Genomic DNA, 12,067 nt, shown 5'->3' with positions numbered 1-12,067 from the left:
TTTGTCAACTCACCCCATCACAAATCAGTGTATTGAGCATGCTTCATCTTGACAGTTATCACTGCTAGATTAGACAGCCACAAACACTTTTCTATTTAGAGATGAATTCTCGCCTTGGGCCCCTTACTATCCAGGAATCACAGGCTTTCCCTTAAACCCATGCCGGCTACATGTTCTCTGAACACGTTGGGCGGTAAGCCTTTGGTAAGCGGATCCGCTAGCATCTTTTCTGTGCTTATATGTTCAAGACTTATGACGTGATCCCGGATTTTATCCTTGACAACATAATATTTTATGTCAATGTGCTTGGCTGCATTGCTTGACTTATTGTTGTGAGCATACAACACTGCTGGCTCGTTGTCACAATACAACTTTAGTGGTTTATCGATGCTGTCGACCACCTTTAAACTGGGTATAAATTTCTTAAGCCAATTCACCTGTCCTGATGCCTCATAACAAGCAATAAACTCAGCATACATTGTGGACGATGCAGTGACTATTGTTTGTTTTGAGCTCTTCCATGATATGGCTCCTTGCGCGAGAGTGAATACATACCCTGAGGTAGACTTTCTATCATCTCCCGCGTAATCAGAATCTGAATACCCTACTATTTGTAGGTCATCAGATCTTCTATAGGTTAACATGAGCCCTTTCGTGCCTTGCAAGTACCTTAAGACTTTCTTTACTAGATTCCAGTGTTCCATACCTGGATTACTTTGATATCTACCAAGTAACCCGGTCACAAAGGCCAGGTCTGGGCGTGTGCACACTTGAGCATACTGTAAGCTTCCGACAGCTGAAGCGTATGGAACGGCTTGCATGCGATCGCGCTCGAACTTGCTCTTGGGACATTGATGTTCCCCATACTTGTCACCTTTTACAATAGGAGCAGGTGAAGGTCTACACTTATGCATATTGAATTTCTTCAATATTTTCTCTATATATGCCTCTTGGGACAATCCCAATACCCCTCGACTTCTATCACGGTGAATCTTTATGCCCAAGACAAAAGAAGCTTCACCTAAATCTTTCATATCGAAATTTGAGGACAAAAATCTCTTGGTTTCCTGCAGTAGAGTGACATCACTACTGGCTAGTAGAATGTCATCTACATACAGTACTAGGAAAACGTATTTCCCATTCTTAAACTTTGCATATACGCAATTGTCCTCAACGTTCTCTGTAAACCCAAACTTTCTGATTGTCTTATCAAACTTTAAATACCACTGCCTGGATGCTTGCTTTAATCCATAAATGGATTTCTTCAGGCGACAGCCCATTCTTTCTTTGCCTGTCACAACAAAACCTTTCGGTTGTGCCATGTATACTTTTTCTTCTAGATCCCCATTGAGGAAAGCTGTCTTCACATCCATTTGATGCAATTCTAGATCAAAATGTGCCACTAGGGCCATTATGATTCTAAAAGAGTCCTTGCTCGAGACGGGAGAGAATGTTTCATTATAATCTATCCCTTCTCGCTGAGTAAAACCCTTGGCTACCAGTCTTGCTTTGTACCTTTCTATGTTCCCTTTGGAGTCACGTTTCACCTTGTAGACCCATTTGCAGCCTACTGTTTTGGCTCCTTCAGGAATTTTCTCTAGGTCCCAAACTTTATTGGTACTCATAGACTTTAATTCATCTTCCATGGCTTCTTGCCACTTAGATGCTTCGGTGCTCCTCATGGCTTCTTCAAATGAAGTGGGTTCATCCTCCATCTGAACTTCTTCGCATTCATAGACTATATAGTCATCTGGAATAGGAGACTTTCTCGCTCTTTGAGGTCTGCCAGAAGTTTCTGCTACTGGCATTTCTTCTTGAGGTTGCTCTTGTTGGGGCTGTTGTTCTTCGACTATGGGTTCATTCGGCTCCTGAGGGACAGGTTCCAAATTGGCCATAGGCGAAAAAGCAGCAGGTGTTGTCACTACTGGTGTAGATCCAACAACAACAGGCAGCGTAAAGTAGGGTTCTTGCACCATGGGAATGGGCACGAACACCCGCTTCTCTTCAAGGTTAATTTCTCGCGCTGCCTTGCTCCCCCTGATCATCTGATCTTCTAGAAAACTAGCGTGTCTCGTTTCCACAAACTTGGTATGTCTACCAGGGCAGTAGAAACGATAACCTTTCGACTTTTCTGGATAGCCAATGAAATGACAACTTACTGTTTTGGGGTCTAGCTTTCCTATGTTTGGGTTAAACACTTTTACTTCAGCGGGGCTCCCCCAGACACGCAGATGGTTGACTGAGGGTTTCCTGCCGGTCCACAACTCATACGGGGTTTTAAGTACTGACTTGCTTGGAACCCTGTTGAGAATATGAATGGCGGTTTTTAAGGCCTCCATCCACAAACTCAGCGGCAGAGTGGAATAGCTCATCATGCTGCGCACCATATCCATTAGAGTACGGTTACGCCTTTCTGCTACTCCATTCTGCTGTGGGTCCCCTGGCATTGAATACTGGGCTACTATGCCATTTTCCTGTAAGAACCTTGCAAAAGGTCCAGGAACTTGTCCATAAGGGGTATGTCGACCGTAGTACTCCCCCCCACGGTCAGATCTTACTACTTTGATTTTTCTGTCTAGTTGGTTTTCAACCTCAGCCTTGAATATCTTAAATTTGTCTAAAGCTTCTGAGCGTTCTTTGATTGGATAGATGTATCCAAAACGAGAGTAGTCATCTGTGAATGTGATGAAGGAATCAAAACCATCCACAGATGTCACTGGAAAAGGTCCACAGATGTCTGTGTGGATCAATTCTAGTACTCCCATGCTTCGCTTAGCGCCTTTCTTTATGTTCTTTACTAACTTGCCTTTAATGCAATCTACGCATTGCTCTAACTCTGAGAGTTCTAATGGTGGGAGGATTGATTCTTTGACTAAGCGTTCTATTCTCCCCCTCGAAATATGGCCTAAACGACAGTGCCATAATTTCGATGAGGAATCAATTCTCTTTCTTTTCTTGCTAGCATCTGCGGGTATTGCATTCTCAGCATTATTACATTCAGCATTCACATTCTCAGACAAAGATAATAAATAAAGTTTGTCTTGTCGGAAGGCAAGACCCACACATTTATTATTTAACTGTAGCTTACAATCATTCTTGCTGAAATGGCAATCAAAACCATAGTCTGACAAACATGAAACTGAAATTAAATTTCTAGCTAAAGAGGGAACATAAAGAACATCATGCAACTCAAGGGTGAAACCACTAGCTAAATCTAGAGATAAATTTCCTATAGCTTGAACTTCAGCTTCAACACCAGTGGCCACCTTAATCTGTCTTTCTCCTCTTTGAAGGGTTCTCCCTCCGCTGAATCCCTGCAAAGAGTTTGCAACATGAACAGTTGCACCTGAGTCAATCCACCATGTGGATCTAGCATAACTTAGATATAAGGATTCATCAACAAAAGTTATAATGTCCTCACCTTTCACTAGGCAATGTTTCATGAACTTAGGGCAGTCATGCTTCCAATGCCCTGTCTCATTACACCATCTACAGCGATCCGGGTCCTCCTGCCTGTGCTGGTTGTCTTGCTTTGGGTGTGCTTTAGGCTGTGAAGTGCTTCCTCCCTTGTTCTGGGAGGTGGAGGCATCTGGAGCTTTCTTGTTGTAGAATGGCTTCTTGTTCTTTCCTTTCACAAAGTTCACAGAACCACCATTTGCATTCTTGAGCCTTTCTTCCTCTTGCACACACATAGCAATCACCTTCTCTAAATCCCACTCCTCTGGCTGTGTGTTGTAGTTAACAACAAATGTCTCATACTCTTTAGGAAGTGAGTTTAGAGCTAGGTGAATGAGGAAACCATCAGCGAGGGGCATCTTTAGCTTCTCTAACTTGGCTGCCATGGTGCTCATGCTCAGAATGTGCTCTCTCACACTCCCCCCTGTGAACCTCATGTTAGTGAGTTTCTGGATCAGGGTGGAAGCATGAGCTTTGGTTGAACCAGTGAACTGATTCTTCACTTTCTCAAGATATTCTTTTGCTGTGTCACATTCTGGGATTGCACCTCTTAGGCCCTCTGTGATGGTTTTCTTGATGACAATCTTGCACTTGCGGTTTGACTTTTCCCACTTGTACTTCTCAAGATCATACTTTGCTCTGATGGGAGCAAAGTCTCGCTTCCGATTAGCAAAAGCTTCATCGGTCTCATTCTGAGCCCTTTCGGGCTCCTCTGGCTCAGTGGGCTTTGGCTCCTGAAGAGCCAAATCTATCTCAGCAAGTGCTAGAGCAGCATCAAGTTCCTCGCGCCACAGAACATAGTTCTGTCCCGTCAGCTTTGGGATTGCACTGATGAAGTGCATCGCATTGAGTGCTTGGTCTGAATTTAAATATGAGAAAATAGTGAGAACATTAACATTAAATCTAGGAAAATTAATTGCATATCTTAATTTAACGTTGGTCAAAATCAAGATATACAAAAAATTAACTCTGTACATAAATTCTAATCACCGTTGGGCAGAATAGAATAAAAGCATAAAATTAGAACTCGGAATTTGCAATATTGCTATTATTAACGTTGGTCAAAAAATAACAATATCACAAAAATTCTAGGCTTTAAAACTCATGTCTCAAATTAAATATCCCGTTGGTTCAATTTAATATGAGAACGAAAAAATAACTTGCGCAGCGGAAAAAACATTAATTTACTTGCTATTTTCAGAAGCATAACTAGCTGATCTTGCTCTCTAAATAATAAACACGTTGGTGCAGATTAAATAGAGTCAAAAACTGGATAAATAAATATTAAAATGCTTCTGAAAAATTTAACAGAAAAAATAAAAAATTTCTGTGCTATTTATGCTGAGCAGGCCATTCGGCCTCTGCGTTTTTGGCCCAGCCCATGCGCGGGCCGTGGGCGCTGGCGAAACCGCAGCCTGGGCCGGCTCGCTTGAAGCGGCCCAGCAGCGCGGCAGTTTTTTTTTTTTTTTTTTTTTTTTTCTTCTCTGACTGGATGCTCGCGGCCCAGTTAGGGGAAAACGGCCCAGCCCAATGTCGTGCAGTCGCATGGCCATTAGGCAGGCCGCAACCTGGGCCGGCGGCTGGAATTCGGCCCAACACCGCAACCCGCCTGGGCTTAAAGTCGGTCCAGCGAATCCTGGCCGTTGGATCAGATCCGACGGTTCAGCGTGGAATTCGCGCAAATAAAAGGGCTGGCCGCCGCCGCCTCTCACCAAAACCCTAACTCTTGCTCTCTGCTTCCTTGCTCCCTGACGGCGGCGGCTCACAGTAGTAGGACCGCCGCGGCTGGAAAACACGCCGGCGCCGGTGAAGACGCCGCCGCCCCGGCCGTTACCTTTCTTCTTTCTCTGTGCTTTTCTCCACAGCCCACGCCGCGCCCAGCAGCAAAAAATGCCACCGCAGCGGCCGGCGTTGCACTCGGCGGCCGGAGAAGGAAAACGGCGCCGCCACGAGTCCCTCGCCGGTGCGCGCGCTCGCCCACTGTGGAGCGCGTCGCCGTCGAGCGTTTCGTGTGCGGTGCCCTGGGTGCAAGTGCATGGAGAACCGCGCGGTGCCGGAGTTCACAACTCGACCCGCGCGTCACAGGTAGTTCACTGGCCTTCCTTTTGCTTTTAGGGTTAGGTTTCCCCTTCCCGATCTATGCTTTTAGGGTTAGGGTTCGTTGGTTCCCTTCCCTGATCTCGTTCTTCTGCATTTGGATCTGGTGCGCTAGGGTTTGGGTGTTTTCAAATTGACTGATTTAAAGTTAGGATTTGAAAATCCCTTCTTTCTACTTGCTGTTCTTGCTGGGTAATCCCCGAAACCCGATCTACTACTAGATCGGCTGATACCATTGATAGATCTAATAACAGGATCTACTACTAGTAGCTTGAACAGGGATTCGGGGTACAAAGTAATAAGGACAGTGATATACATATGCAGACTAGACCTGTTACAAGGAAGTAGAACATGTAGATTTAGAGTATAGAGTTTCGACCGTCGTTGGCGGCGGGTGCAGATCCAGCGGGGTCCATGTTGAGGGCGTGGACGCGGTGGCGGAGTAGATCCCGTCGTCCTTCGGGCCTCCACCGGCACTGACCGACGACGGCGGGGTAGGAGAGAGGCGCAGTGGTGCTTCCCGACGCCACTGCGCAAGCCGATCGGATGGCCTAGGGTTTGTCGAGTGGGGATGTGCACGGCGAACTTAGAGTTCCGTGCCTGCGGCCCCCACTCCTGTTTATATAGCGCAGCGCGTCGGGGGCCCACCAACCATGGATCGGTTGGGCGCCCCCGATCAGGGCGCGATCCAGGGGGTAAGAGGCCCCAGCCGTTGGGCTGGGCCTGAGATCAACCTAACAATCTGTTATGCTGAGTGAGAGTGAGACCTATCGGCTAAAGAATGGCATAGCGCCTGCAAACTTCCGTGGAGGACGCCAATGGCGACGGCGTGCTGCCTCCTCGCTAGCTTGCTTATTTTTCGCGCCCACTTGGTGAAAGAATATGCGAGCAGGACAGTGCGACGGCAGGCGATAAACAAGGAGCACATACAGATAGGCTGGAGATGGGTTCAGTCAGATTTGATTCTGTGCCCACTTCATGCATGGTTCGTTCGCACGTTGATCTTTTTTCCAGTCTGGCTGTTAGTCTGGTCTACTATGTGTGCATAGTTGTTGTATACTGACTGACTGATGATCTGCGATAGAGCAAGATGCAACTGGAAAATACAGAAAACATTGTACTCCTTTCGTTCTAAAATAGCTATGGATCTCGACAGGGTACGCTGCTTTCTGACTTAACTGAATCCGAGGGTAAATGACAGGGAAGCCATTTGAAACGTAGTACTAGCCTTGAACTCGTTGTCTTCTGCATGTGTCTGTGTAGCAACATACGCTTCCTTTACATGACTGTCTGTGTCTGTGTCTCTGCTGGGGATTCCTTTACATGTATCAGTATCGGTTACTGATCCTGCTTGACAGCATAGTACAAAGGCTCTGGCTCTCACTCACAGGTGAAGTGTTGGCGCTATCACTTAGCACTCACCGATACCACCATTTCACCTGAGATCAAGAAAACAGGATAATACTTGGCGCTTTCAACAGAACAAAAACTAACAAGCGATTAGAGTGGGCTGTAAGCTGGCTAAATGCTGATGTGGAAGAGAGAAGGGAGGAGAGAGAGGAGAAGCAGGCTGTAAGCTTACAGTCAGCTTAGACACAAAAACCAAGAAACTTTGTGAGAGTGATAAGTGGGCCATATATTAATAGTGAATAGCTAACTATTGTATGGGTGGGCTGCAAGAAGGCTGTAAGGAACCTTACAGCCAGCAAGTAGGCTGTATTATTAAACTTGCTCTTATACATCGAAAACAGGATAATAACAGCTGTCAGCAGCTCTTGTGCATAATTGTTTTGTTTTCGGAGATGAATAGTGTAATGTAATAATGGTGTAAGTAGGTGGCGGCTTCCCCCCACCAGATGCAATACAGCTCAGTTTCCCCAAACTCCCTGAATTGAGGAGTCTGAAGAGTTATTCAGCAGGTAACACACACATCACCACCAACCAATGCATCCACACTCTTCAACCCCACCCATCATCAGTTAGCTAATCCAATACCAATCCCCACATAGTACTACCACCACCTAATCACTCCATTAACCTTAATCCATTAACGCCTTGGGCTGTACGTACTTCTCATCCATTCCAACACACACAGACCGACAGACCTGTTCAACAGCTGGTGTCGAGCATGCCCTCGTGGAAGGCGGCGACGCGGTCCGGGGTGACGCACTGCGTGATGAGCCGCGCCCCTGGCTTGTGGGCCCACGGCTTCACCAAGATACACGTGGCGATGTAGTCCAGGTTCGTCAGTGGCACGACGTGGGCCGGCGGGCCCCACCCGTAGTCCACCTCCGCGAAGCCGAGGCGCGTCCAGTCGGACACCAGCAGGGTCCGGTAGTCGGACGTGATCTGGTACGGGTCGACGCCGGCGGCGCCCACCTCCCCCGCCGCCCACCGCGCGAACTCCGCGGGCATCCGCCGCTTCCCGTCCTTGATGATCTTCACCACCTCCGTGACCGAGGACCCGGCCACTTTCCCCGCGGGCGCCGACACGCGCATGATGTAGTAGCAGTTGCCGTAGAACCCGGCGCCGCCACGCGGGAGCGAGGCGTGCAGCATGGGCCGCGCGTTCATGGCGAAGCAGAGGTGGACGGGGGAGTCCGGGTCGAACCCGGCCGCGCGGGTGCGGCTCTGCCACGCCTTGGCGATGAGCACCTCGAACGCGGAGCACCACGCGGCGCCCGCGTGCGCCGCGCTGTACTGCGCCTTGAAGTGGTTGATGTAGTCGGCGGAGATGTCGATGGCGAGGTACTCGAGCCGCTTGCTGTCGGCGTCGGGAGTCGGGAGGCGCCCGACCAGCGCGGCGGCGGGGTCCGGGATCGCGTCGCGGCCCCACTGCGGCACCACCGACAACGCGTTTTCGGCGCCGCGTGCCAGCTCCCCGACCGCGTTCATGAACTGCGCGGCGCCCGGGCCGTCGGCGACGGCGTGGCTGAAGCGGAAGCCGACGACGAATCCGCCGCACGCGAAGGAGGTGACCTGGACGAGCAGGACGAGCGCGCGCTCGTCCTCCTCGTCGCCTGCGGCGGGGGTGGGCGGGAGGAGGTCGTCCTTGGGGATCATCAGCGGGGCCTCCAGGTAGTCCACGTCCTCGAGGGTGCAGGCGGCCTCGGCCTCCGTGAACCACACGCCGGCGTTGCTGCAGTCCACCGCCTGCTGCGCGCCGGACTCCGACAGGACCAGGCGGCCCGCGAGAGGGTAGTAGTGGACCAATGCGCGGGCCAGCGCGCGCTCGATGGTCCTGGCCGGGCTGGCGGCGGCGCCGCCGTCAATGCCGCCGGTAGCGGTGGCGGGGGCCGCCTTGAAGACGTGCAGCGACTCGATGAGCGCCATCTGCGTGGGGTACCGGTCGAGCCAGGAGAGGTGGAGCGGGCCGGCTGGCGTCGGCTCGGCCGGAACCACCAGGCGCGCCGGCAGCCGGTCGATGGACTTGGCCGCCGCCATGGATCACGGGATGGAGTTGGTGAAGGATTGTTGAAGGAAGAAGGGAAGAGGCAGGCGGCCGGGAGGAGATGGGAATGGGGATTGGGGACCAGGTAAGCAAGCTCCCCTGTTGTTGCTGCTGCGCCTTGCCTTGCTTGGCTGATCTGGTTGTTGGATTGACTTGGACGGGAAGGGTGGTTGCTGGCGTATTTATAGGTGTGCGGCCGCGTGGAGAGTGGGTGATGGGTCTGGGGTGGTGACGAGGATGAGAGTCGGATGGAAGGCGTCCACGGGGGCCCACGCGCTCAGTGGCGTCAGGGTCAAAGAAGCTGCCACGCTGGAGCCGACTGTGTGGCGGACTACTGTGGGGCCATGGGCTCTCCCAATGCCTGGCTGCTCTACAGCCTTGTTTAGTTCCGTAAATTTTTCGGTTTTCAGAACTGTGCCACTTTCGTTTTTATTTGACAAACATTATTCAATCATAGAGTAACTAGGCTTAAAAGATTTATCTCGTGATTTACAGATAAACTGTGTAATTAGTTTTTATTTTCATCTATATTTAATGCTCCATGCATGTGCCGCAAGATTCGATATAAAGGAGAATCTTGAAAAAAAATTTGGTTTTTGTTTGAACTAAACAAAGCCACCAGCCCACCATCCGATCCCCAGCCTCGTGCACTGTACCCTCGTGTATGCTGCATCATGGTTTTAATTTTAAAATCTCGATTCTTTTTGCCACATTCTAAGATTTTTTTTGGGAGGCAGTAGAATCGTTTTTATGACTTCGATCTTACATAAAATTGTACTACTACATTTTCCTTAGAATCTACGTAGAACAACTTTAGGCTGCATCGATCATCAGCTCATCAAGTCATGATGTGCAGTTTCCTTCTGGCGGATGCAATAATCATGTGTGCATTCCTATCCGTGGACCCACATCGACGCACTCCGTTTCTCAATGACTCAATGAAAACCTGTTTTGTTCTGTGTGTTCTCACTCGTCCGCATCAGTCAGTATAATACCACTCTCAAGCATGCGCAGTACACAGAAAAAGAAAAAAAACGTAACCCCTTGGCTCATCAACTAATATACTTAGGTCAATTAATCACTACAGATAATATATACACATATACTACATAATATAATAAGTAGGGGTGGATCACTAACTACTCCAGGTTAGTTAGCAGAATATATATAGACACCACGATCCTCTGCAGCCGATGAAACCGATTTGTCACCTGCCTACCAGTCCTGGCACATTCACGACTCATCACATACAGTACAGAGAAGACATCGGCCGGCCGGCTTCTCGTATATGGCCTTGTTTAGTTGGCAAAATTTTGTGATTTTGGGTACCGTAGCACTTTCGTTTGTTTGTGGTAAATATTATCCAATTATAAACTAATTAGGGTCAAAAGATTCGTCTCGCGATTTACAGACAAACTGTGTAATTAGTTTTTGTTTTAGTCTAAATTTAATACCTCATGCATGTGCCGCAAAATTCGATGTGACGGAGAATCTTGAAATTTTTTTGAACTAAACAAGGCCTATATCGCGGTACGCATGTGCATGGTTTATTGGTTCTTCTCCCAACTTTTTACCCTGTCGTCCACGTACGTTTTCTAGCTCCTCATTTCTTTCACCATCAGGCACGCAAATTCCTCCGAAAGCGACGTCCCTCCCATCAGCACCCAGCCAGCAAATTAAATGACTCGGAGCCGAGACACATGCGCTCCAGCATGCGACGCCTTCCGATCCAGTAGTGTGAAGTCACGCTCGTATGCTATCTCTAAGGCATTGTTTAGTTCGTAGAAAATTTTACAAAATTTTTCAGATTTTCCATCATATCGAATCTTTAGACACATGCATGAAGTATTAAATATAGATAAAAATAAAAACTAATTGCACAGTTTGGTCGAAATTGACGAGACGAATCTTTTGAGCCTAGTTAGTCAATGATTGAACAGTATTTGTCAAATACAAACGAAAAAGCTACAGTGTCAATTTTGCAAAATATTTTGGAACTAAACAAGGCCTAACTCTAAGCAGGGCATGGAAGCTACTACTGAGTCGTCTTTGGAGACGAGACACGGTCCAAGCCAAGCATTACTTGCTCCTCCTGCCTAGGCCTCGTTTAGTTTCGAAAATAAAAATTTATAATTGAATAAATTATACGATACCTATTAAACTTTAACATCTCTAATCAACACACCCTCTTAGCAAAATAGAGACACGGGTAGTGCCGTACGGGTCGATTGGTTTAACTAACACGGTGTATATACTAGCATTACGTCCGCGTGATGGAGGCCGCGCGTCGCTACTCGCTAGCAGGTAGCGAGCGAAACAAAAGAAGAGAGCACGGCGACGACGACATGGGGATGGAGATGCCGCGCGCCCTTGTTTATTGTTGGGTGCGTGCACGGTAGACTCGCGCGCGCGGCTCGCATCCGAGGCGTTCAGCACGCTGTTCGTATCGTATGCGCAGGCACGCGGGAGTTTGCGTAAGCCGCCTCGCTTTCCTTTCTTTTCGATGGCGCGCATAGACGAGCCATGTATACTCTCGTCCATATAAACACATCTTGTTCCTATCAGCATTATTTTAAAAAAAAATAAAAATAAACCGACAGATCTAGAGATTAAAGACAGGCATATTGTTTTTAACGAGACTATCGCTCACTATTTAAGAAATAACGCTAGCGCTACATATATGCATCTCTAAAAGATTGAAGCGGGAAATCTTAAACTTAATGAAGTCATCACAAGTATACTCTTGTTATGGTCATTAGTTCATTACTAAAAAGAATAATGTCATTTAATTTTATTTTATTTAGAAATTAAGGATTATGGAAACACCAGTGTCTAAGGATTTCAAACCGAGTGAGCAGATTTGACCTAAAAAACGAAGATACGCCGAGTTCGCTGCCTCGCTTTGCTTTGTGAATAACTAACCAAGACGCTTTACACTTTCTCGTGTCTTTTTTTTTATCGCAAGTGTTTGTGTGTGGGACGCCAACTTTTTCAACCTCGTTGTGGGGTGGATACAGTGATACAAACAAGCGTAGTGCTTTGCTCGCTCTAATCTCCTTTTTC

The 12,067-nt window shown here is 48.0% G+C and overlaps 2 protein-coding genes across 2 annotated transcripts; both read right to left on the bottom strand.

Annotated features, from left to right (window-relative positions):
* On the bottom strand, positions 3,024 to 4,312 carry LOC110433539. Its single transcript, XM_021455893.1, has 2 exons — positions 3,422 to 4,312; positions 3,024 to 3,314 (listed from the first exon to the last, which is right to left on the bottom strand). The coding sequence occupies exons 1-2, from the start codon at positions 4,296 to 4,298 to the stop codon at positions 3,268 to 3,270; spliced, it is 924 nt and encodes a 307-aa protein (XP_021311568.1). The 5' UTR covers positions 4,299 to 4,312; the 3' UTR covers positions 3,024 to 3,267.
* LOC8078776 (acyl transferase 7) lies at positions 7,304 to 9,153 on the bottom strand. The gene has a single exon (XM_002455024.2). It carries the CDS (start codon positions 8,995 to 8,997, stop codon positions 7,663 to 7,665), a length of 1,335 nt encoding a protein of 444 aa, XP_002455069.1. The 5' UTR covers positions 8,998 to 9,153; the 3' UTR covers positions 7,304 to 7,662.

Source organism: Sorghum bicolor, chromosome 3, assembly GCF_000003195.3.
Source record: "Sorghum bicolor cultivar BTx623 chromosome 3, Sorghum_bicolor_NCBIv3, whole genome shotgun sequence".
Taxonomy (NCBI): Eukaryota; Viridiplantae; Streptophyta; class Magnoliopsida; order Poales; family Poaceae; genus Sorghum; species Sorghum bicolor.
The sequence above is the reverse complement of the archived record's forward strand: the minus strand, read 5'-3'. Positions and strand labels throughout refer to the sequence as shown.